The sequence below is a fragment of the Balaenoptera ricei genome, chromosome 2 (genome assembly GCF_028023285.1).
Source record: "Balaenoptera ricei isolate mBalRic1 chromosome 2, mBalRic1.hap2, whole genome shotgun sequence".
NCBI lineage: Eukaryota > Metazoa > Chordata > Mammalia > Artiodactyla > Balaenopteridae > Balaenoptera > Balaenoptera ricei.
Window position 1 is genome coordinate 160115400 of NC_082640.1, and position 25597 is coordinate 160140996.

Sequence of the window (25597 nt, forward strand, 5' to 3'; positions counted from 1 at the left end):
CCTGATTCAATAATTATTGACATTTTGCCATATATGCTTTACCCTTTCTTTCTTCCTCCTTCCCTTCCTTTCTTTCTTTCTTCCTTCCTTCCTTCCTTTCTCTCTCTTCCTTTTTTTTAAAATCAGGTAACAAAAGATAAGTGTTTAATGGCAAACAGTCGTGGGGGGGGCACTTTTTCTTCTTCTTTTCCTCTGATTTTTAAAGAGCAAATACCTAAAGTCCTACCATTTCAACCCTAAATTCTTACAAACATCTGAAAATTTAGGACCTTTTCTTACTATTATCACCTCTAACAAATTTAACATTAATTCCTTAGAATATTATTAATTCCTTAGAATACGCTAATACCCAGTCTATATTCAAATTTACCACAAAATTAAATGACTTTAAAGCCATACAGAATGCCAGATTGGAGTTGCAAATGAAACCAGAGAAGCTAGCATCAGTCCAGCAGCCCTCTCAGCACAGGTCTCTGAGAAATGCCAGTGTCCAGGAGTGAGGGGCGTTCCTTGGGAAAAGCAAATAATAGTAGCTCTTATTGAGCACTTACTGTGGACCCCCCTGGGCGATGGCTTCTGACTGGAAGAGATGACATTAGCTCTTTTTTTTTTTTTTAATTTATTTATTTTATTTATTTATTTTTGGCTGCGTTGGGTCTTCGTTGCTGTGAGCAGGCTTTCTCTAGTTGCGGCGAGCGAGGGCTACTCTTTGTTGTTTCGGTGGCTTCTCTTGTTGTGGAGCACGGGCACTAGGCACGCGGGATCCAGTAGTTGTGGCATACGGGCGCAGTAGTTATGGCTCGTGGGCTCTAGAACACAGGCTCAGTAGTTGTGGCTCACGGGCCTAGTTGCTCCGCGGCATGTTGGATCTTCCCGGGCCAGGGCTCGAACCCGTGTCCCCTGCATTGGCAGGCGGATTCTTAACCACTGCGCCACCAGGGAAGCCCGACATTAGCTCATTGTGTGTCTTCATAGTACTGAACATAATGCCTACATAGAGTAGACACTCAACTAATTGAGATGTGAATTGATCAGCATACCTCCCTGGTGTTAAGTGTTTCTTTGCAGTGAAGGAGTGACTTCATTGTTTAATTCAATCATTCGAATAAAGTGGATATTATTATCCCTATTTTACAGAGGAGGAAACTGAGGGTCAGACTTGTCTAAGTTCCCTAAACTAGGAAGTAGAGGAGCTGAGCTTCAACTCAGGTTAGTCTGACTCAGAGTCTGAGTGGTCATCTGTCTTGGTAATCGCCAAGGGACTCTGATAGTGGTAGTAAAGGCCTGAGTCCGGGGTAGAGTCCTGGGCAAAGAGAGGGTAAAAGGGCGGGGTGTGGGGGGGGAAGAAGAGAAAGGGACAAAGAAAGGAAGCCAGGAGATTATGTTGTCATGGAATTAAAACTAGCAGCCATTGGATAAAGAGCCATGGCATACAGTGAACACAGGTATTTGTTCTGCTGTGGAGTGAATGAGAAGCTTTTGAACCTCAACCCTCAAACTCTTGAGTCAGGTCCATGGACATCACTATGTACTCAGAGCTAGCCCAGGATCTGGCCCATACTAGGAGCTCAAATATCTGTTGAATGAATGACAGTGCATGAGTGAATGTGTGAGTAAATGAATAACTGAATAAATGATGGACTAATATGTAAATTATTTAATAAGGCATTGAGTGGCTGCATTAATTGAATGACAAATGGATGAATTCTTTAAATATCTATAGAAGAAGAATGAGGTGGGAAGACAGCTAAATCTAACAGCAGCAACATGTCCAGAGCATTTTATCATGAGACCTGTGCTAAGAACTTCATAAGCAGTTTTTCATTTAATTCTCAGAGCAAACTCTCCGGTATTATTATCATTCTTTAAGTGAGGAATTAGGTCTGGAGATGTGAGAAAACTTGTTCAAGGGCACATAGGCATAGAGCTGGAATTTTAACCCTGCCATTATGCTCCAAAGCTCAGGCTTTTCACTATACAGTCAGTGTTCAATCAATATTACTTCACTCAATACCGGACTTGTTTTTTGTAGCTGATCCAAATACAGGTGAAGCACCACTTATACAACCCCTGGAAAGCTGTAAATTTAAACACAGTTAATTACTTATCTCAGCTCATTATGTAAAGGAAGCTGTCCTATTGTATGCCCCTTTATAAGTGAAGGATTACCCTGAACTCATCTGCTTCCTAAATCTGAATTTTGTTCAAAGCAAGGTATATATTAACTAAAGATATCTACTTGTAGGAGTTCGTTTAATTATTGCTGGGAATCTGGGATTTTTGATGTTTGGACAGCTTATGACGAGGCCCTTAATTTTGTGACACCTCATCTTAATGGTTTAAATAAAGGTAGATTAAAATGTACCAAATCCAGAATCCATTAAAGACAAGATATGTTCAATATATGTAAAAATAAGCAGATTTCTTCATGATAAAAAAACCACCGTGAGCCAAGTCCAATTATAAACCACAAACTCAGAAAAAAGTATTTCTAGTTCCTGTCGTAGACCAAGGGCTGTCTTTATATAAAACTCTCTTTAATCAATAAGAAAAGGTCTATAACCAAATAGCAAAATGGGGCAAAGGATATTCACAGGAAAGGAAATATAAATGGCTCTTAAATGGATGAAAAATGCTCTCCTTTACTCGTAATGAAAATTGTAAATTAAAACCACACTGAGAGACTAAGTTTTCACCTATTAGATTGTCAAAGATAAAAAAAAATGTGATGACACACTATGCTGGCTTAGGGGTAGGAAGACTACACTCATACTTTGTTTTGGGGGGAATAAACTGGTACAACTTCTACGAAGAGAAACTTGGCAAAATCTATCTAAATTACTATACGCATACACTTTGAAGGTATAGTTACACCTACACATGTGCAAAATTATGTGTGTGCAAAGTTACCAATTGTAGCATGGTTTAAGAGCAAAAGAAGGAAATGACCTTAAGGTTCATCAATAGAGGACTGGATAGGGACTTCCCTGGTGGTGCAGTGGTTAGGAGTCTGCCTGCCAATGCAGGGGACGTGGGTTAGATCTCTGGTCCGGGAAGATCCCACATGCTGCAGAGCAACTAAGCCCTTGCGCCACAACTACTGAGCCTGTGCTCTAGAGCCTGCGAGCCACAACTACTGAAGCCTGTGTGCCTAGAGCCCATGCTCCACAACAAGAGAAGACACCGCAATGAGAAGCCCACCCACGCACTGCTACGAAGATTAGCCCCTGCTCGCCGCAACTAGAGAAAGCCCACGTGCAGCAACGAAGACCCAACACAGCCACATAAATAACTAACTAAATAAATAAATAACGTAAAAAAATAGAGGACTGGATAGTACATTATGTTGATTTATAAAATGGAGTTCATGCTACATCTAGACATGTGCTAATATATCTGCCACCATCCACATGAGTAAATAGAACATTTGAAATGTGTCTAGTTCTGAGATATGCTTTAAATGGAAAATGCACACTGGATTTTGAAGACTTGGTACAAAAAAAAATGAATGAGCTATCTCATTAATAATTTTTTACATTGATTTCCTGTCAAAATGATAATATTTCAGATATATTGGTTTAAATAAAATCTATTGTTAAAATTAATTTCACCTGTTCCTTTTAATGTTTCGAATGTGGCTACTAGAAAGTGTAAAAGTAATGTGTGCCTGTCATTATTTTATTGAACAGTGGTGGCTCTGGGTAAAAAATTAAAGTATAAAAAGCAAGGTGGGGAGAATTCCCTGGTGGCGCAGTTGTTTAGAATCCACCTGCCAATGCAGGGGACATGGGTTCGAGCCCTGGTCCAGGAAGATCCCATGTGTCGTGGAGCAACTAAGCCCGTGTGCCACAACTACTGAGCCCGCGTGCCACAACTACTGAGCCTGTGTGCCACAACTACTGAGTCCACGTGCCACAACTACTGAGCCCGCATGCCACAACTACTGAAGCCCGCGCACCTAGAGCCCACGCTCCGCAACAAAAGAAGCCACTGCAATGAGAAGCCTGCGCACCGCAATGAAGAGTAGCCCCCACTTGCCACAACTAGAGAAAGCCCACGCGCAGCAACGAAGACCCAATGCAACCAAAAATAAATAAATAAATAAATTTATTTTAAAAAGCAAGGTACATAAGAGTAGTATATTACATTTATGCTTTAAAGAAAGGACAAAATGCTCTCTGAGAGATTTGCTTCTTTATACATAACAGATCTCTGGCATGATACCTTAGAAACGATGTTGGTTGCTTTTTTTTTCCTTAATACATCTTTATTGGAGTGTAATTGCTTCACAATACTGTGTTAGTTTCTGTTGCACAACATAGCGAATCAGCCATATGCATACACATGTCCCCATGTCCCTTCCCTCTTTTTAAAATTTATTTATTTAATTTATTTAATTTTGGCTGCATTGGGTCTTCATTGCTGTGCGGAGGCTACTCTTGTTCCAGTGCGCGGGCTTCTCATTGCGGTGGCTTCTCTTGTTGTGGAGCATGGGCTCTAGAGTGCAGGCTCAGTAGTTGTAGCACATGGGCTCAGTAGTTGTGGTGCACGGGCTTAGTTGCTCTGCAGCATGTGGGCTCTTCCCGGATGAGGGCTCAAACCCATGTCCCCTGCATTGGCAGGAGGATTCTTAACCACTGTGCCACCAGGGAAGCCCTCCCCTCCCTGTTGAGCCTCCCTCCCATCCTCCCTATCCCACCCCTCTAGGTCATCGCAAAGCACGGAGCTGATCTCCCTGTGCTATGCTTCTGCTTCCCACCAGCCAACTATTTTACATTCGGTAGTGTATATACATCGATGCTACTCTCACTTTGCCCCAGCTTCGCCCTCCCACCCCATGTCATCAAGTCCATTCTCTATGTCTACCTCTTTATTCCTGCCCTGCAACTAGGTTCATCAGTACCTTCTTCTTTTTTTTTTTTAAGATTCCATATATGCGCGTTAGCATATGGTATTTGTTCTTCTCTTTCTGACTTACTTCACTCTGTATGACAGACTCTAGGTCCACCCACCTCACTACAAATAATAACTCAATTTCGTTTCTTTTTATGGCTGAGTAATATTGCATTGTATATATGTGCCACATCTTCTTTATCCATTCATCTGTTGATGGACATTTAGGTTGGTTCCATGTCCTGGCTATTGTAAATAGTGCTGCAATGAACATTGTGGTGCATGTCTCTTTTTGAATTATGATAGTGGTTGCTTCTGAAAAGAGAAACTGTAGAAAGGGAACAGGGCTGAAATTTGAATCTTGAATACTTTAGTAAATTCCTGAACCAATATTTACAAGCATTTTGAATAATATACAGTGGTACTGTGGTCCCTCCCTACTTCAGCCCCCCCAACCCCATCCTAAGAACCCCAGTGGATGCCTGAAACCGCGGAGAGTACCGAACCCTATATATACTATGTTTTCCCCTATACTAACTAGTTGGGTAGTGTCTACAGCGTGGATAGGCTGATGGGAGGGATGATTCACTCACTTCCCAGGTGGGACAGAGCCGGGGGGATGAGAGATTTCATCACGCTACTCAGAACAGCGAGCAATTTAAAACTCATGAATATTTGCTTCTGGAATTTTTCATTTAATATTTTTCCACTGCAGTTGACTGCAGGTTAACTGAAACCAAGGAAAGCAAAACTGCAGATAAGGAAGGACTACTGTATTATTATTTAGATATCATTTATGTATATAATACATATGCACATATATAATATATATTAGTCAAAAGTAAAGTATTTAACACAGAATAAAAATATGCACAGAGAGACTAGAAAAATATACATGTGTATATGCACAGAAAAAGCTGAAAATATACAGAAAAAGAACTGGGCAGTTGTTTTAGTTCTCATAATGAGGAGAATGGGTTTGGGACTAAAAGGGAGGACTGGCTCAATTTACTCTATTTTTTACTCTGTACCATTTGGGTCTTTTGTAAAGACAAAGTTTAATTTGTGTAGTCTAAGAAAAGAAACTAGATTAGAAAGAAATGTACCAAGATGTTCACAATAGCTGTCTTTAGATAATGAGATTATAGGTGATTTTTCCTTCTTACTACTTTACTTTTAAAATTCTCCCAATTATTCATTTTCCCAATTAGTCTATAAATAAGACTCTTACTTTGGTAATGGGAGCGCCAACAAACCTTTTTATCACTAGGGTTTCTTTTTAAAAAATACTTTAAAAGAGTCTATTAGCCTTTTAAAGAATTTTAAATTATCTTCATTGCCTTTTTTAAATGATAGCAAGTAATGCGGACTCCTTATAAAATGTCAAAAGACACAGAAAGCTATGTGGAAAGAAAAAGTATCTCGTAATTCCATCTCCTTCTACAAAATCACCACTATTGTCTGAAACTTTTAAAATATTGCATTTATATTAAGAACTTAAAAATAATTTCAAATTCACTGGAGAGCCTGAGAACTGGAATATACTTGCTTTGTGCCAAGCACAGTCCTAAAGGCTTACGTTTATCTTACTGAATCCACCCAACAACTCTGGGGGTAAACGAACTCTCTGGCGTAAATGTTAGGCCCCAGTAACCAATAAATCAGGGCTCTGAGGTTTAAACAATTTGCCTAAAGCCATACTCTAGTATGGGGCAGGGTTGGCATTCAAATCCAAGTCCAGGAGGCGTCTAAACCACTGCCTCAGGCGACTGCCATCATGGTGGGTGGGGCTGGTGTGCTTAAGATGCAGGGACTGGACTTGAGTTCACTTCTGGTGGCCCCCTCATCCAGCTTTCCTGAGGATGGATGTTTGATAAAGGAGTTTTGACTTAGGTGATAAGTGTAGGGTTCATGATCGGCAGAGGAGTAGATGATTAGTGGAACTGGGGCATAACCGACACTGGGGGGCATTTTACAGTGGTAGCGAGGGGTAAGGCGATAAAGAGGAGAGGTGGGTGGAACTGAAGCCCGGGAGAAGCTGTTAGCCCCAGCACTCCAAAGGGTTAAGGCTGGGCAGGAAAGCCCCTGGGGGGAGCTACCACCAAAGGCTGCAATCTGCCAGCCCTCACCTCCCCCACCAGCGGGGAACTGGACGGGCGGATAGGACTAGTTCCTCCGGGATTATCTGAGGCCTCTGGGCTGAGGTGAGCTGCGGGGAGGGACGGAAGCCCCAGGTACCACATGTCCTTACCTTTCTGCTGGGCTCAGAAAACCAGGTGTCCTGGGATAGGTGCCCTGGACCCAGACAGAAGCATCTTTGGCCCAGGCACACTTTGGGAGTGAGAGGTGTTGCGCCTCAAGCCTGGGGGATGCTCAGGGAAAGGTGGGGATGGAGGCCTTTCTGGAAGGGAAGGGGGCCTGCACCAAGGTGGGGGCAGTGAGTGCTCCAGCCTCCCTGTCTCTTGGGAGCCAGGGATGGGGGAGCTGCCTCAGGAAGAGATGCACCTTGGGGGTTCAGAGAGCCCCAAGTCCTCTAACCAATCACCCAAGGCTAGTTTCCCGGCTCCAGCTTCGCTCTCGCCACCCCCTCCCCGTCTTAGCCTGGCCATAGACTTTCCTTAGGTCTTTCTATCTAAACCTCCTCCCCTCCCTTTCCCCTCCCCCCAAATTCTTCGGAAATCTTTCGACTTTCTTTCAAGTTTTCCCTGGGCAGTTTGGGGTCCGTTTCAGAGCTAGGTCAGGGCGCTTTAACACCCCCAGCTGGGTAGAGTGGACGAGACAATAGCTGCTATCACTTTACCATTGGAAGTGACCCCCGAATTTGCACTTCTTTCATCTTGGGACCAGAGCACTTGAGGGTGGGCGATTTCCTGGGGGGAGTGGCTTAAGCCGCTTCTCCACCGGCCAGTTGGCTGTAGACGGTCCATGCTCAATGGTCCACCACAGATATGAAACCAGTTCTGGAGTGAGAGTGGCGCTCAGCTGGGGACACTGCCCACAGGGTGACTTAAATGTCCCAAGCTGGAAGGTGGAGAGAGAAGCGGACGCCCCCTGGGCTCTGGGCCACCCTCGAGGTCAGTAAACTAGGAAGTTTCCTCAAAATTAGGAAGGGTGGGTGCCTCGAGCAGTTTGGAGACCCCAGGGGAACGAGGGGGTGGCCTTGGGACACTAAAGGACTCAAGGGTCATAGAGTGACTCTGAAGATGCCGCGTGTGTGTGTGTGTGTGTGTGTGTGTGTGTGTGTGTAGAGGGGACGCATTGTTTCAAGTTCTCCTTCTCCCCACCCCCACCCCCAGCCCCTTCCCCATCCCCACCCCCCGCTCGCCCGCCTATCTCCCCTCCCCACCCTACACAATGGTCTGGCCTTAGCCCTTCCCCAGACTCCCGGTGTTTCCCCAGTTGGGTCCCTTGTCTCAGATACCCCCAGCCAGCCAGCTCTCTCCCCAGCTATCCAGGGCCTCCTGGCGGCTCGCTCCGCTTCCCCTCGTGGGCCTCGCTGCCCATTCTTCTTCCCTTCCAGGCGCGTGGTCCCCTAGAGCTACTCAGCTTGGGAACTACCGAGGCATGATTGACTGGGTGGCCTCAGGTCCACCCTGGTGCCCCCAGGCCCTCCTGCTGCCCTTGGTTGGTGGGAGGTTCCTTGGGAAGTCACAGCCAAGGGACTTGCCTGCCACCAGCCAGGACCTGTGGCCGCCCATGCCCCGCGAGGCCTCCTGGCCACCGGGGAAGAAGCCAAGATGGCTGGCGCTCCCTCGAGCCAGAGGCGCAGCCTGGGCAGCTGGGCCGGCGTGACTGGGGGACTGGAGGGCAGGCCAGAGAGGTGTGGAGCCAGGCCGGGTGAGATGCCAGCCATGCCTCCACGGTCTTAGCCAGTCTTACTGAGGGCTGAGGCCAGGGTGGCCCTCCCTCATGCTTGTAGGGCCTGGCTGGCTACTGAGACTGCAGGACCTGCTTTATGAGGGATGGGGAGAACACGGGGTCCTTGGTGAGCGAATACGGGGTCCTTGGTGAGCGAATACGGGGTCCTTGGTGAGCGAATGCGGAGCCCAGGATGAGCCTGGCAGGGAGGGTGTTTGTTCTAGAGGCCAGAGACTTACCAACACTGTCAGCAGATTCTTTGGCCCTTTCTTCCCTTGCCCTGCCCAGAGCGCTTGGCTCACCCCTTTTAAAATGCAAGGGACAGAGGCCAGACCTGGGCTCCGAGACCCCATCTGCTTGAAATAAGGAGACTGGGGGAGGAGGAAAGTGGGCCTTGGTGAAGGTGAGGCTTTGAATTGCCTGCAGAGTTGCCCGTGTCCATTCATTCATTCCTGGGCTCCAGAGCCCTTCTTAGGTGCCAAGATGCTGGCTGGATGCTTTCTGGATGTCCTATTTCCTCCCTTCCAACCTCAAGCCGGGGAGCCTGTGTCGCCTTGAGGGGCCCTACCTCCTCGGTTTCATGTTTTTTCAGGTCCCTTCTAAGAGTGGTGGGGCCAGGGGAGGCCAGCTGGGCAAGACCCCTAGATTAGCTCTCACTTTCTGCACCTTATTCCACGCATGCACCTGGTAATCGTCAGATCTGCTTTGCTTTGCGTTTCCAGGGAGCTATCACCAAAAAGACTGTTGCACCTGAACCCCATCAACCAATTGTCTACTTAAGTATGATTAGCTTCCCCGTACAGCCTCTGGCCTTTCCCCGCTGCCCCATTCTCTCCTGGTCCAGACCCACCTGAGTTGAAGCGAGGTGCAGAGCCTCTCCAGGGAGCTACTTTTTCTCAGCAAGCTTTTGAGGAAAAAAGAAGTAGGGTATTACCTACTCACACCTCCTCTTACCTCTTTGGGGAAGAGGAAGGAATGAGTTAGGGTGGGGTGGGGTGGGACTGGGATGGGAAGAGTAGGTAGGGTGGGACAGGGAAGGGGAGGGAGGAGGGTGGGGTTTGCGCAGGAAGACGTGTGGTCTATCTGGACGTGTTGGCAGGTATCTGGATACTACAGCGGGAATTCAGGCAAGTCAACTTTACCTTTCTGGACCTCAATTTCCTAATCTGTAAAATGGCCAGCTTTGTCTCAAAACCCCAAGAATCCATGTGTTTCTGCATCCTTTGGATAATGAGCATTTTGGGCCCTGTATTTCCCTGTATGGTGGAATTACAGGGGTTAGGAGGGGAGCTCTGGAGTCAGATTGCTTACGTTTTGTAGTTTTAATAGCTTGTGGTCTTGGGAATGTTATTTAACCCCCAAGCCTCCATTTCTCTAGGTGTGAACTAGAAGTAGCTATCCTAGTGAAGGTGCAGGTGTGATGGAGTTGTAATTCATGTAGAAGGAAAGTGAGAACCACATATAAATATTACCTCTGAAAAGCCTGAAGTCCAAACGCTCACCCAATGCAAAGCCCACAGAAACTTGTAATCGTTTAAGGGAACATTGTGCCCTGCTCCTGGTGTGGAAGGGCAGGAAGAATCACCCACACAATTTAATTATCCCTTCTTATTTTTTTTGAGATTTTGGTTGAATTACCTAAATGCACATAGTAAGCAGTAGGTGAATGGTGGTTATTTTCATAATTTTGTTTGCGAAGTATCTAGCAGAGCAGAGCTCTCATTTATATGCATCCGTATAGCAGCGTTTACAGGTGACATGCAAGAAAAACAAAACCCCCGGCATCTTTGTTGTCTGCCAGAATGAAAAAGCTCTTCTGTGTATACAGTTTGTTCCTCAGGGCTCAACTTTTTATCGCATATGGAAGTGCTCTCGGTGAAGTTTATCTCCTGAGTCCAAAAAACTAAGTTTTTAAAAAAGTAAATATGAAGTATATAAAAGATGAACAGATTAAAAGCCCAATTCCAGGGTCAGATAATGTGGGACAAATAGAAATCTAGTGAGAGGTTAGACCAGGTTTGTCACGGTAAACACATTTAAAAAAAAATCTACAAGCAAGAAAGTTTTATCCAAAGGTGATTCTGATTACCAGTTTTTAAAAAGCTTTCTTTTTTATGGTTACCAAGTAAAATTCTGGTGGTAAGCCTTTGGTTCTTTAAAAACTTGTTTTCAACTTTACTGAACCATAATTTACACCCAAATGCATCCCTTGTAAGTGCGCAAAACCCTTTCCTTTTAGGTGTGCAGTTTGATGAGTTGACAAATGTATACACCCAAACACAATTTTTAAACCTAAGGCTAATCTAAAGGAATTTATTAAAATCAAAGATCTGAGAAAGGATAATGGTCTCCTTTTTAATTTAAAAACAATGTCCACAAAGGAATATTACTCTGCTTTGCAACACAACACAGAAAACCTACCAGTAATTAGGGTGATTAGTTTGAATTGAAAGGTGGCTGGCATTTTAAACAGGAGTAGATGAATCACAGGCCCTAAAGAGCATCTGGTTTCAACTACTGGCTGCACCACTTATGTGGCCTGGGGCAAATTGGGCAAATGAGCCTAAATTTGATTGTCTCAGTTTTTTCACCTGTAAATTGGGGATAATGTTAGTACCCACCTTAAAGTTCCGCTGCCAGGATTGGGAAGGTGCATGGCAAATAGTAAACCTTAGTTATTAGATCTGTGTCAGCACAGTGGCTAGGCTGCTGCTACCTCTTTGAAAAGACTAACTTTATCCCAGGGCAGCAGTTCTCAAATGTTTTGGTCTCAGGACACCTGTATGCTCTTAAAAATTGAAGACCCTGAAGAGCTTTTGTTTATATAGGTTACATCTGTCAACATGTTACATTCAAAATTAAAATTTAGACATTTAGAAAAGATTTCTTTATTAAAAAAGAACAAACCTGTTACATGGTAAGAAATAATAGTTTTTGTGAAAAATAACTTTTCCAGGACAAAAAAAGTTTAGTGAGAACAGTGCATCTTTAAAAATTTTCAAATCTCTGTAATATCTGGTTATCAGAAGACAAGTAGATTCTTATCTGCCTCTGTGTTCAATCTGTTGTGATACATTATTTTGGTAGAAGTACATGAAGAAAATCCAACTTCATCCAGACGCATAGATGGACAGAGGAAGAATATTTTTATTTTTTTTTTCCTTTGGCTTTGCCACCATGGGGCTTGCAGGATCTTAGTTCCCCAACCAGGGATCGATCCTGGGCCACGGCAGTGAAAGTGTGAAGTCCTAACCACTGGACTGCCAGAGAGTTCCCAGAGGAAGTGTATTTTGGTAGCATTTTCAGTGGATATTCTTTGACAGCTACACTGAAACTCGACAGGTGGTAGTTCCTCAAAGCTTAGTTATAATGCAGAATCTGAAATAATATCCAGGAACCTCTGTACCCTATTATATTAAAAATCCGTTGCTTTCTTTTATACTTTGAATGGATCTTTTACCCGTGCCATCCCATTGGTTATTTGGGAAATACAGTTCATTGAGTGATGCAAATCTTCAAATGTTGAACATTCCATTATATAGTATAAAAAGTTACATGTGTTAGTGTCACCACTGGTCCCATCAGAAAAATCTTTTAAGTATTGGGAAGCTGTCAAGCTCACTGTAGTGGATACAAGTTTTCCAAAATTCTAATTTTCAAATGAAAGCACAAAAATTTTCACTGGCCATAAATAGTAGTAGTTTTCCTTGAAGTGACAGCCTCACCTTATTCATTTTTGAGAAAATGTCTGTCAAATATATCCAAGTCTAAATGACTAATGCCACTCAATTTTTCTTTCAAGTAAAAATGGTATTCCATGAAAAAGTGGCTAGTTCATCATGCAACCCAAACAATTGTCACTCATTCATTATGCACCAGTGTGCGGCAGAAATCCTCTATGAGTACTCCCCGTTTTGTCACTCCCAACGTTGAAGTCATGTATTTAAGGGTTATGATTTAAAAAAATAATGATCTTTGTTGCTGCATCAAGGACATTTTGGAGTGATACTAGCTTTCTTTTTCCCAACTGTGGCTACATGATGGGGTAGAACACAGTGATTTCTAGTTTAATTCATGCTGAGGTACTAGCTGTACTCCAATGTTAACACAATGAAAAAGGCAAATCATATCTTAGTGTTGTTATCTTAGTATTATTATGAAAACAGTTTAACTTGCAGCCCCTCAGAAAACCCCAAGGGTCCATGGACCATACTTTTTTTTTTTTGACTGCGCTGGGTCTTTGTTGCTGCACGCGGGCTTTCTCTTGTGGTAAGCGGGGCTACTCTTCATTGCGGTGCCGGCTTCTCATTGTGGTGGCTTCTCTTGTTGCGGAGCATGGGCTCTAGGCACACAGGCTCAGTAGTTGTGGCTCGCGGGCTCTAGAGCGCAGGCTCAGTAGTTGTGGCGCACGGGCTTAGTTGCTCCGCGGCATGTGAAATCTTCCAGGACCAGGGCTCGAACCCGTGTCCCCTGCATTGGCAGGCGGATTCTCAACCACTGCACCACCAGGGAAGTCCTCATGGACCATACTTTGAGAATCACTGTTTTAGGAAAAAGGAGACCAATTTAGGTTATGTGTGATTGTCTGTCTGTCTTTAACAGGTGTAGAGGTACAGCTTTTATACCTGCACTATATAATATGTATAGTACTAGATAATACTCTAATATATAATAGCTAATGCTTCTTCAGTACTTTACTATGTGCCAGGCACTTTTCTAAGGATGAATATATATATATATGTGTGTGTGTATGTGTGTGTACACTTATAAATATACACTTACATATCTCCGTCCTTTACTTTCATTGTCTCATTTATATCCACAACAGTCCTATAAGGTAGATACTTTTATTATGTCCCCATTTTAACAGAAAAGGAACCAGAAACACAGAGAGGTTGAGTGACTTACTCAAGCTAATATCAGAACCAGGATTCAAAGCCATTCTCCAAGGCCAAGCTCTTCCTTTGTACCACTGAGTAATTAAACAAACCCCAGGAGGCACGTAGCCATTACCTGCTATGGAAGGATGGGAATAGCTAGGCGTCATCTTGAGGGAGAAGGCAGAGGCGTGGAGAAGCCGCCATTGCTGGGTATCATCTGGGTGCCTTGGCTGACCTCTGCCCTCTGTCCTTTGCCCTGGTAGGATGACATCCCGGGAGCAGCTGGTGCAGCAGGTGCTGCAGGAGCTGCAGGAGGCGGTGGAGTCCGAGGGCCTGGAGGGTCTCGTTGGTGCTGCTCTGGAGGCCAAGCAGGTCCTGTCTTCCTTCGCGCTCCCCACCAGCCGGGAGGGAGGCCCCGGCCCCCAGGTGCTGGAGGTGGACTCGGTGGCCCTGAGCCTGTACCCAGAGGACGCTCCCCGGAACATGTTGCCGCTGGTGTGCAAGGGCGAGGGCAGCCTGCTGTTCGAGGCGGCCAGCATGCTGCTGTGGGGCGACGCGGGCCTCAGCCTGGAGCTGCGGGCCCGCACAGTGGTAGAGATGCTGCTGCACCGGCACTACTACCTCCAGGGCATGATTGACTCCAAGGTGATGCTGCAGGCCGTGCGCTACTCCCTGTGCTCTGAGGAGTCCCCGGAGATGACCAGCCTGCCGTCCGCCACGCTAGAGGCCATCTTTGATGCGGACGTCAAGGCCACCTGCTTTCCTAGCAGCTTCTCCAACGTGTGGCACTTGTACGCCCTCGCCTCCGTCCTTCAGCGCAACATCTACTCCATCTACCCCTTGCGCAACGTCAAGATCCGGCCATACTTCAACCGCGTCATCCGGCCCCGCCGCTGCGACCACATGCCCGCCACGCTGCACATCATGTGGGCCGGCCAGCCCCTCACCAGCCAGCTCTTCCGCCACCAGTACTTTGCCCCTGTGGTGGGGCTGGAGGAGGTGGAGGCTGAAAGTGCCAGCCCCGGCCTGGCCCCGACTCCCGCTGCCCTGGCCCCGCTGCCGCCGCCCGCCAAGACCCTGGAGCTGCTCAACCGGGAACCTGGCCTCAGCTACTCCCACCTCGGTGAGCGCTACAGCGTCACCAAGAGCACCTTCTACCGCTGGCGGCGGCAGTCCCAGGAGCACCGGCAGAGGGTGGCCACCCGCTTCTCGGCCAAGCACTTCCTGCAGGACAGCTTCCACCGCGGGGGTGTCGTGCCGCTGCAGCAGTTCCTCCAGAGGTTCCCCGAGATCTCCCGCTCCACCTATTACGCCTGGAAGCACGAGCTCCTGGGCTCTGGCGCCTGCCGAGCCCTGGCCCCCAAGGAGGAGCTGGCCATGGAGGAGCTGGAGAAGCTGCCGGCGGAGCAGGCTGCCAAGGGGCTGGGGTGCTCCTCGTCGGCCATGTCAAGCCCTGGAATGGTCTTAATGCAGCGGGCCAAGTTGTACCTGGAGCACTGCATCTCCCTGAATACGCTGGTACCCTATCGCTGCTTCAAACGCAGGTTCCCTGGCATCTCCCGGTCCACCTACTACAATTGGCGCCGAAAGGCTCTCCGAAGGAACCCCAGCTTCAAGCCTGCGCCAGCCCTCTCGGTAGCCGGGGCTTCCCAGCCAGCATCTGTTGGGGAAAAGGCCTTGCTCCCTTGGAAGGGTGAGGCAGGAGAAGGGGCAGGGAAAGCAACGGGTGGGGGGTCACCTGCCCCCCGGGAGTTCCTACCCCTGAGGATGCCCCTGTCCCGTTGGCAGAGGCGCCTGCGCAGGGCAGCCCGCAAGCAGGTGCTCAGTGGGCACCTCCCCTTCTGTCGCTTCCGCCTCCGCTACCCGAGCCTGTCTCCCTCCACCTTTTGGGTCTGGAAGAGTCTTGCCCGGGGCTGGCCCAGAAGTCTGTCCAAGCTCCAGATACAGGCCCCCAGCTTGGGCAAAGGGGGCATGAAGGAGGCGGAGGAGAAACGGGAGAAAGAAGCTGGCAGGAATGTGACAGCTGCCATGGTCCCACCTGCAGGGACCCTGCAGATGGCGGCTTCTCCAGGAGAGGATCCAGGGAAGGCCCAGGGAGGGCCTTCCAGAGAGGGGGCCCTGCAAGAGGGGTCCACGGCCCAGGGCCGGCCCCCCAGTGGGTCCCTGTCCAGCCACCCTGTGGTGGCAGCAGCGGCGGGTGGCAGGGACGGCCAGGTGCTGGTGATGGACATGCTCGCCACCACGAAGTTCAAGGCCCAGGCCAAGCTGTTCCTGCAGAAGCGCTTCCAGTCCAAGAGCTTCCCCTCCTACAAGGAGTTCAGTGCCCTCTTCCCCCTCACCGCCCGCTCTACCTACTACATGTGGAAGCGTGCCCTCTACGATGGCCTCACCCTGGTGGATGGCTGACGGGGAGGTATGAAAGGGGCTGGGAGGAAGGAGGACCACTTTGGAGAAGGTCAGAGACCTGAGTTGCGCCCCCCCCCCCCCCCCCCCCGGCTTGGCCAGGATCCCTTTTGCTCTCATAGCATCAACCCTGAATCCAAGGGCAGCTTCGTGTTGTTTCCCAGCTCCAGGGCAGAGAGAGCCAGAGAGCAGCCATCTGGCCCCCTGCAGAGAGCTACAGGACCGGAGATATTCTCTTCAGTTGTTTACCATTCTTATTTTTATTATTGTGTCTTGGTTTTAGTCTTTTGTTTTGATTTAAGTGCATTGGCTGGGCCCCCTTGCTGGTATTGGAAGCTGTATGTATGTGGGGACCCGAAGCGGGGTTGGTTAGCTAAAGCTGCTTTCAGCTTTTCCCGGGGACAAAAGGAGTATTGTAGCATGGCCGTCTGTCCCATTGGGAAGAATATATGTCTTCAGTTCCTTTTGGGGGTTGGCACGCCCCTTACTCAAATGTGTTTCCCAGAGGAACATTAAGAGATCAGATGTGGAGCAGGTCATGGCTTCTGCCTGGTGCCCCTAAGGGAGAGGGTGCCAGGCTCAGTGTGAGCAGAAGCAGGGATGTAGAGAAAGAATCAAAGTTGGCCTCTAGGGGACCACTGAAGGCTGGCCTGTCCATTGTGAGGAGTGTGGTAAAGGACTCAGGGAGAGGGCCTTGGGTCTCTACTTGCTGCTGCTTGGTGCATCTGCTGTGGACCCCGCAGTCCTCGGCCAGCCCGGCTGGCTCTTGGGGACTCCAGTTTTTCTGTTGAGCTCCTCCTCAGAGCCTGTGCCCCATCTCCAGTGAGAGACCACACAGTGGCCAGGCAGGCAAGAGACTGAATTTTCATTGTCCAAGAGTGAAGTTGGAAAACCAAAGAAATAAAGTGATGTGGTGATCACAGCCCTTGGTCTCTGGTATTTGTTTTGTCCTATGTGACTGCCTGTTCCCACGTTCCCTTTTGGTTTAAGGAGCTGAGAATGACCATTTCTCTCCCTTGATGTTCCCAGGTCCAGGACTTGGAGGATGGAGGGGATTACTCTGGGGTTTCTGCTTAGAACTGGTTATTGACCTTGGGTGTTCTTCCCGCTGGGGGCAGGGCTATGGCTGCCTGGAAAGATACTTCCCAACAATGGGAGAAAACTGGCCAACTCAGTGTGCTCAGAGGCCGGGCCAGCATGAGGGCCAAGTCTGTGTCAGGCTTCTATTTAGTCCTTGCGATGCACCCCAGCAGGCTAAGCCCAGCCACAGGTAAGGAAACTGAGCTTCAGTGTGGTTCACTCACATGCCCCCTCCAGCAGGGCTGAGTATTAAGGCCAGGCCTTTGCTTGTTGGGATGCCACATCCTTGGGGAAGACGTTCCCTTAGGCCCTTTCTCCCTGTGTCTAGGTATTCTGCAGTAGCTGTCATCCTCATGGTCTTGGGGAGTCATTCTTGGTTCTGCTATTTTTTCACCCCACATCCAATCCATCAGGGAGTCCTGTTGACTCTGACTTTAAAGTATGCCCAGAATCCTCCCCTTCACGCTGCTGCCACCACCATCTCTCCTGGCCCACATCTCAGGTTCTACCTGCCTCCTCCTTCCACTCTTGTCCCACACAATCCATTCTCCAAGGGCAGCCAGAGAGATCTTTAAGCGAAATCTGATTCTGTCACTTTCCTTTCTGAAAGGTGTCAGTGGCTTCCCTTCACTCTTAGAATTCCTTGCACTGCCTTACAAAGTCCTTCATAAACTGGCCCCTGACTATCTTTCCTGCCTCTGGTCCCTCTGTTGCCTTTACCCACCACATCCAGCCACATTGGCTGCCTCTGATCTTGAATGTGCTATGCTTACTTTGGCCTAGAGTGCTTTTCCCTGTTATCTTTACAGGGCAGGCTCCTTAACATTCAGATATGAGTCACTGCCGCATATCCCTTCTACATTCTCTACATGGTGCCTATTCCCATCTGTTTTTGTTGTTTATTTGCTTATTTGATTATGTTACCCCCCCACCCCCACCCCCACCTCCTTAGGGCATAACTCCATGAAAAGCAGGGCTCTTCCCTGACTGGCTTACAACACTGTATTCCCAGCAGGTAGATTAGTTTCTGACACACAGTTGGTGCTACAATTTGTTGAAAGAAGGAATGAATGAAATGGGACCACTGTGATGTCCTGCTGTTATTCTTTGACATTTGTTCTTTTTTAAAAAATCAAACCTAATCCTAACTATTTCTCATTGTCCGTATTTCTCCATCCCTGCAGCTACCACCTCATCTAGGCCAGCAGCTGCTCTCATCTCTGATACTTGAATGGTTTCCAAATTGACTCTGCCTCCACTCAAACTATTCCAGCCCCCCCGACAAAGTCCAGAATGATCTCACTGAAACCTAAATCTGACTTGTTACTGGATTTCCCATTACCCTTAGCACAAAATCCAAACGCTAATGAGGCTCCCCAGCTTGATCCCTATCAACCTCTAGGCTTATTTTTCCCCACTGACCCCTCATGCCGTAGCCCTCATCCAGACTGACCTTGCCTCCTACCTGCTTTTCCAGGAATCATGCAGCATTGTTATGGCATCGTCTCTGCCTGCCTTTCTCTGTGGGGTCTCCACTGAACCCCCAGCGCCGATGTGGTCGCTTGGTAGTCCCTTAACGTTCAGTGAAGAGATTGGACAAATGATGTTCCTGCCTGGCCTGCGATGGCTACCTACAGCCAGCAGGTGGCACTCTGGTGCAGCAGGAGACAAAGTCTCTGGGTTCCCAGTAGGAAACAGTATCACGCTGTTTCCAGCCACAGCCTACCACCCTTACTGCCTTAGCTGTCAGAGGGTGGCAGCATCTTCCGTCCTGTGAAATGCCCTGGTTGGAGCTCAGATTCTCCTGTTTGCTCCCTTCCTGCACCCTCAGAACCAGAGCAGATCTGATGCCTGGAGCAATGTCTCACAATAGGGTCTAAAAACCACCTGGATCTCAGTCCCTGGGGGAGCTTGTTAGGAGTGTGGATTCCAGGGCTCCACCTGGACCTACTGATTTAGACTTTGGAGAAGCAGTATGTGCACAGGAGTGAGCTAGTCAACCTTGCTGTGCCTCACTTTCTCCATCTATAAATGGGATTATAATAACGCCTATAGTATAGTATGTTGCACGTAGTAATGCTCGGTGAGGATTTACTGTTGGTAACAATGATGTCCAGTCTGAGAACCCCTGGGAATCTAATTCCTGTTTTCTAGGAGGAAGCTAATGCCTAAGGAGATTCTTGCTCAAGGTTACTCTCTAGATTAAAAACACTCCTGTCCCAAGATGTAAAATTCCTTTTGTCAGAGGCCAGCACTGAGCCCAAATCCACAGGGAGATACTTTAGCTTCTGTTGGAAGAGAATTAAGAAAAATGATAGGTCAATATTTATTGATTTGGAAAAGGTTTTATAAGTATGGTTATATTATTCTTCTGTAGAAAGCTGTTTCCTTTATAACCTGCTTAGAAAGACAGAAATACCTAAGCAGTGACCATATTTGCTAAGAATACTTCATGCTGATTTTGAAGTTGACATTTGTTGAAATTATTTGTATTTTTTTGTGCCACTTCTATCTCAGATGCAAATGTGGAAAGAAATTCCAGTGAAGTGAACAATGTTTGAATAAAGGGAGAAGACAGAATATGTGAGGTTAGCTTTTCACATTTGGTACTGTTGTAAGGTAAAAACGAGTTCTAAAATTTTGAATATAAAAGCTTCACTCTAAAAAAACAATCAGGTGAAACATGAATAATTAAAAAAATTTCAGTATCCATATATTTATCATCTGGGGCAGGGATCCTCTATTTTGGTGGAGATCATCTTGTCTACCTTGATGCATGGGTTTTCTCCGCAAATATTTCTGAAGTCCAGCACTCAGACCCTTGGGTGACTCTTGGGCTCTGAGCATCACCTCATATCTCACCTGCCTCTCCTGGCTGTTCCACCCTTACCTCAGTCTCACTAACCACCAATCTGGGCTCACCCCCCAACACCCACCAATCTGCTCTTCTCTCAGTGTTTTTTTTTTTTTTTTTACCATGGTTGCTGCCAGAGTCAGCGTATCAGATGAACTGGCCAGAAAGCTGGGTGTCATCCTAGTATTTTCTCTCCTCCACATCTCCATCACAGCAGGACCATAGGAACACTGCAGGCTTCCAGTGTTTCCACATTGCTGGATTATCACAAGGAAGAGAATTTGATTGGTCCAGGCCATTCTCATCCTTTCATCTGAGCACAGCTCTCATGCCAGGTCGCATCTCAAGTCTGGTCCAATCGTTTGTGGCTGAGGTGTTGGATCAGCCTTGCTCACCAAAGGGGTCTGGCAGATGTAATAGGCTCCTATCCAGCAACCCATGATAGGCTGAGCCCTGTGCTGTAAGGTGAGGATACAGAACCATCTGACCTCAACTCTTGTCCTCGTAAAGGCCTCGGTTTACTGGCACCTGAGATCTGATTCAATACGACAGAGGCGTTCATACAGAATGCACAAAAAGTGCAGTGGGGTCACAAGGAAGCATATGCTGGCTTTGGCATCTCATAGCTCATCCTGATCCCCTCCCAACTTGTAGCTTCCTAGGGCCACCTCTTCTCTGAGAAATGTAGGCTGCCTGGGGGTCTCGGAAATGCCTCAGTTGCTCCTCAAATGACTCTGGATGCTGGTTGTAAAAACTCACCCCAGTTTGGTGGCTGTCATGGGAGGATGGGAAGCTGAGGGACAGGCACCCTGACACAAGGCAGTTGTTAAGGTGGGGCTGGAAGGCCCAGGGGGTGTGGGCGAGGGGAACCTGCTCTGGCCCTGGGTGCTGTCTGCTCATCTCACTGGTCTGACTTCCAGCAAGAAGGTTCTAGTATGATTTCCCCTCCCCAACCGAGGATGCCAGTAGGTTGTCACTAGCAGGTTCCTAAATATTGCCATGGTTTATCTCATGGAAGGGGAGGAGGAAGCTTTCAGGGAGATGAGAAGCAGCAGAAAGTAGGTTTAACGGTACAAAAAAAATTTCCATGGGAAATGACTTTGAAAATAGCATGAAATCCGCTTAACTCTAGCGGCTCTGCCAGGCAGAGAGCTGGAGGGGGACCTAGATCAGAGGGCAGCAGGAAGAGATGGGGCAGACAGCTGCTCACGGATGGCCCTCCACCTGAGGAAACCGCAGGGATGGCGGAGGGCGGAAGGCTGCAGGTGATCCGCCCCATGCCTCACCTGGGCTAGATTGCAGCTCCCAGCATGCCGCCTGGTGGGAGGCCAGCATCAGGGAGGAGGGAAAGCACAGGCTGTGGGGAGTCAGGGAGGTATTTGGGGAGCACCTGAGTGCCTTTGCGTTCTGCCTGTCCCCAGCCGAGTCCGGCTCAGAAGGGTCAGTGCCGTTTTATGGCTCGTCCGTGTTGACAGTCAGCCAAGCTCAGTTTCTAGACCCCTTGACTTTGGGCAGAGTTATCTGTTGTCATTTAAGACAGAATTAGGGGACAGCGAGGGGGTATAGCTAGGCTGCATTGCAGTTCCCAGGACAGGGGCTGGTGGCTGTGGAGTCCTTCGCTCCTCAGACGTCACCTTCGTGGGGACAGGAGGGAGGCTGGTATCTTTGGGATATTCAGTACTTAAAAAAAAAAAAATTAATTTATTTATTTTTGGCTGCGTTGGGTCCTTGCTGCTGTGTGCAGGCTTTCTCTAGTTACGGCAAACAGGGGCTACTCTTCGTTGCGGTGCGCGGGCTTCTCATTTTGGTGGCTTCTCTTGTTGCGGAGCACGGGCTCTAGGCACGCGGGCTTCAGTAGTTGTGGCTCGTGGCCTCTAGAGTGCAGGCTCAGTAGTTGTGGCGCATGGGCTTAAGTTGCTCCGCGGCATGTGGGATCTTCCCAGACCAGGGCTTGAACCGTGTCCCCTGCATTGGCAGGCAGGTTCTTAACCACTGTGCCACCAGGGAAGTCCAAGGGATATTCAGTACTTCATTCATTCATTCATTCATTCAGTCCACATTTGTTGAGGCCTAGAGGTGAGGGAGAGGAAGTATACAAAGCTTGATAAGACCTAGCGCCCCTTGGAGTGGTTTAGAAACATTGACTATATAACCGGTTCTCAATCCTAAATCCAGAGGTTCTCAGGGGTCCAGTAAGCATAGTTCGTAATTTTATGTCTTTGTTCAGGATCTTAGATGATAATCTGAAATCATGTTATTAGAGAGATAAAGACAGAGGCCTTTTACAATGATAACTTGCCATTGAATGACATCTCAATGCAATAAGGCTTTGGTTTTTAAAGTCAGTCTCTTGAACCAGGGACTTGTTTTTTTTTTTTTTTTTTAATTATTTATTTATTTATTTTTGGCTGTGTTGGGTCTTCGTTTCTATGCGAGGGCTTTCTCTAGTTGCGGCAAGTGGGGGCCACTCTTCATCGCGGTGCGCGGGCTCTTATTGCGGAGCACAGGCTCCAGACGCGCAGGCTCAGTAGTTGTGGCTCACGGGCCTAATTGCTCCGCGGCATGTGGGATCTTCCCAGACCAGGGCTCGAACCCGTGTCCCCTGCATTGGCAGGCAGATTCTCAACCACTGCGCCACCAGGAAAGCCCTAGGGACTTGTTTTATGTTATGAGCTATAACAGAGGGAGACAATGATGCTATGGGGTACAAGGGAGCAAACCTGCCTCTGCTTGAGGATTGGGGAAAGATTTCTGGAAAAGCGTCTTAAAAGGCTCATAGGATCACCCTGTGGGGGTGAGTGGGGAAGGAAGGAACTGAGGAGAATGAAAGGCCTGGAGCTGGAAAAACCCCCAAGAGAGCAGGATTTTGCTACAGCCATTTGGCCCCGGCACCTTGATGAGGCCCCAAATCATCTAAAATATCAGCTTCTTAAAAATTACCAGGTCATGTTGGTAGCTTGAAAATGGCCACGATGGAGTATTTCCACTACAGAACTGGCAAATCCTACAAATCAGCCAGATGTGCTGGAGCGCCCTCAGATGTCCTGTGACATCCCTTGTGGTCTTTCCTCTCCCTGGAACACTCTTCCCTAGATCTTTACAAAACTGGCTCTTGTTAGTCCCTTAAGCCAAAGTCATGTCACCTGTTCAGAGAGGCCCTCCCTGAGCCCTCCACCTCACCTGGGCCCTGGTCACTATTACCACATCCTTTCATGGCCGTCATCACCATCTGAAACAGTTGTTTTCTGCGTCACTGTCCATCTCCCCCACTGGAATGCAAGCCCCCAGAGAGCGGGAACTCATCTGACGTGTTCATTGCTTTATGCCTCTGACCAGAACAGGGCCTGGCCCATGGTAGGTGCGCAAAAATATTTATTGAACTGCAAAAAGAGCGGGTTTGGAGTGGGAGGCTGTTTCCTCCTGGGCCCTGTGCCAGGGACCCCCTGTGGCTTGCAGTGGAAAGGCTGATGCCAGGTACTGGCCTGCTCTTGGCCAGGCCACACTGGGGATGATAGAGGAGAGGGAGCGGGAAGGGGAGGGGGAGGAGGAGGAAAGTCTCTATTGCTTTAGAAGCTCCTGCACTAGATGGGAATGGGCAAACCCATCAGATCCTTGCCTTGGGAATAGTGTTGCCAGATTCAGCAGATAGAAACAGGAGATGCTCAATTAAATGTTAATTTCAGGTAAACAAATAATGCTTTAGTATAAGTATGTTCTGTGCGATATTTGAGACATACACTAAAAAATTATTCATTGTTTATCTGAAATTAAGATTGAACTGGGTGTCCTATATTTTATCTGGCAGCCCTACTCAGAGAGTCAGCAGTGATGTGCTGGCAGGCGCTCCTTGAGCCCTCTGGGCTTAGTAACATCCTCTCCCCTCCCAGCCAAGAGCTGTTGCCAGCTCTCTCTGGGCTGTGGGAGGATGGCAGGGGCCCCCCACCTCCATCTTTCTCCCCATGTATCCAGAGAGATACTGAGCAGCTTGACTTTGACCACTCTGAGTGGCTTTCACCTGAAGCCCATCTGGAGCAAGCCGTGGGCTGGCCGTGGACCTCAATGTGGTTAAACATTACAATCACCTGGGTGCTTTTATTTTTTATTTTTATTTTTGGCCACGTTGTGCAGCTTGTGGGATCTTAATTCCCCGACCAGGGATTGAACTCGTGCCCCCTGCAGTGGAAGCGTGGAGTCCTAACCACTGGACTGCCTGGGAATTCCCACCTGAGTGTTTTTAAACTGGCTTTGCCCAAGCTCAAGTGCAGGCCAATTCTATCAGAACCTCTGCATGATCTCATTAACCTGCCTTATGATTTTACCTTCTGAATATCTCTAAAATCTGCCCACTTCTCCCCACTTCCGTCATCATATATTGGACTGTATTATACCCCGAACCAACCTTCCCCAGGTACATTCTAGCCCCTTCTAGTCTGTTCTTCATGCTGCCACAAAGAGGGCTTTTTTGAAACACACGTCACTGAACACGTCATGTCCCTTGCTTAAAATCCTTCCATGCCATCCCTTTTTTCTTAGGAAAAAGATCAAAGCAATAAATTTACAGTGGAGAAACGTGACAGACACCAATGAAATCAAGTGATTGAGGTTAGCAATACCAGTAATAAGACATACAACGTCTATGCAATTCTTGCCAGAAATTCATAACCTTGATCTAACCCTGAGAAAACATCAGACAAACTGAAATTGAGAGACATTGTACATAATAAATGATGAGTACTCTTCAAAAGTCTGAAGCTTATAAAGAATAAAACTGGAACTGTTACAGATTGGAGGAGACTAAGGAGACACAAACAAATGTAATGTGGACTCTGGATTGGATCCTGGAACAGAAAAATGAGATTAGGGGAAATCTGGGTGAAATTTGAATAAGTGCTGTAGTTTAGTTAGTAGTATCGTACCAATGTTATTTTCCTGGTTATGATAACTGTACATACCCATGCAAGCTGTTCATCTAAGGAGGAATTAGGTGAAGGGTAGATGGGAATTCTCTGTACTATTTTTGCAACTTTTCTATAGGTTTAAAATGATTTCAAAATAAAAAGTTAAAAAGAAAATCCTTTAAGTCTTGTCAAGGTATAAGACTGCTAGAAAATGGATTTGGGGCTTCTGGAAGACCAAGAAAGAGGGAGGTTTGGGGACAGGCCAGTCATGTGGTACCTCTCAATGATACCAGGTAGATGGTCCCTGCTCTCCTTCCTGGTCTATTCTTCAGCAAAATTTTATATAGGAGCTATTCTCTCTAAAGTATTGGACTGGGGAATATATGGTGTCAAGCCTACTGGGGGTCTGACTGTGGTCAGCATTTTCAAATTCCAAGAATTTGATTTTACAAAGTTAGATAGTAAATTCTTGGTAGTCAGTATTGAAACTTAGAACCCCTGGCCTTGTGTCCTGTGGGAATAAACATATCTTTGCAGCCAACAAATGAGGATTCAACAAACTTACTGAGTAACTGCTGTGTGTAAGGTTCTATACTAGGCATCAGATTTGCAAAGATGCATACATGTTCTTACAGCTGATAAGAAAATGTGCTAAAGACATGAACTAGAAATTCACAAAAGAAAATTTCAAATGGTCAATAAACATTTAAATGTGTGGGGGAAAAAAAAGT

At 47.3% G+C, this 25597-nt stretch overlaps 1 protein-coding gene across 1 annotated transcript; it reads left to right on the forward strand.

Annotated features, from left to right (window-relative positions):
* Positions 1–13895: 13895 nt before the first annotated feature.
* Positions 13896–16037, forward strand: VRTN (vertebrae development associated). The gene has a single exon (XM_059915780.1). It carries the CDS (start codon positions 13896–13898, stop codon positions 16035–16037), a length of 2142 nt encoding a protein of 713 aa, XP_059771763.1.
* Positions 16038–25597: the final 9560 nt, after the last annotated feature.

Excerpts from the sequence above, each read along its gene's own strand:
- VRTN (XM_059915780.1), top strand. The coding sequence starts at position 13,896 with ATGACATCCCGGGAGCAGCTGGTGCAGCAGGTGCTGCAGGAGCTGCAG.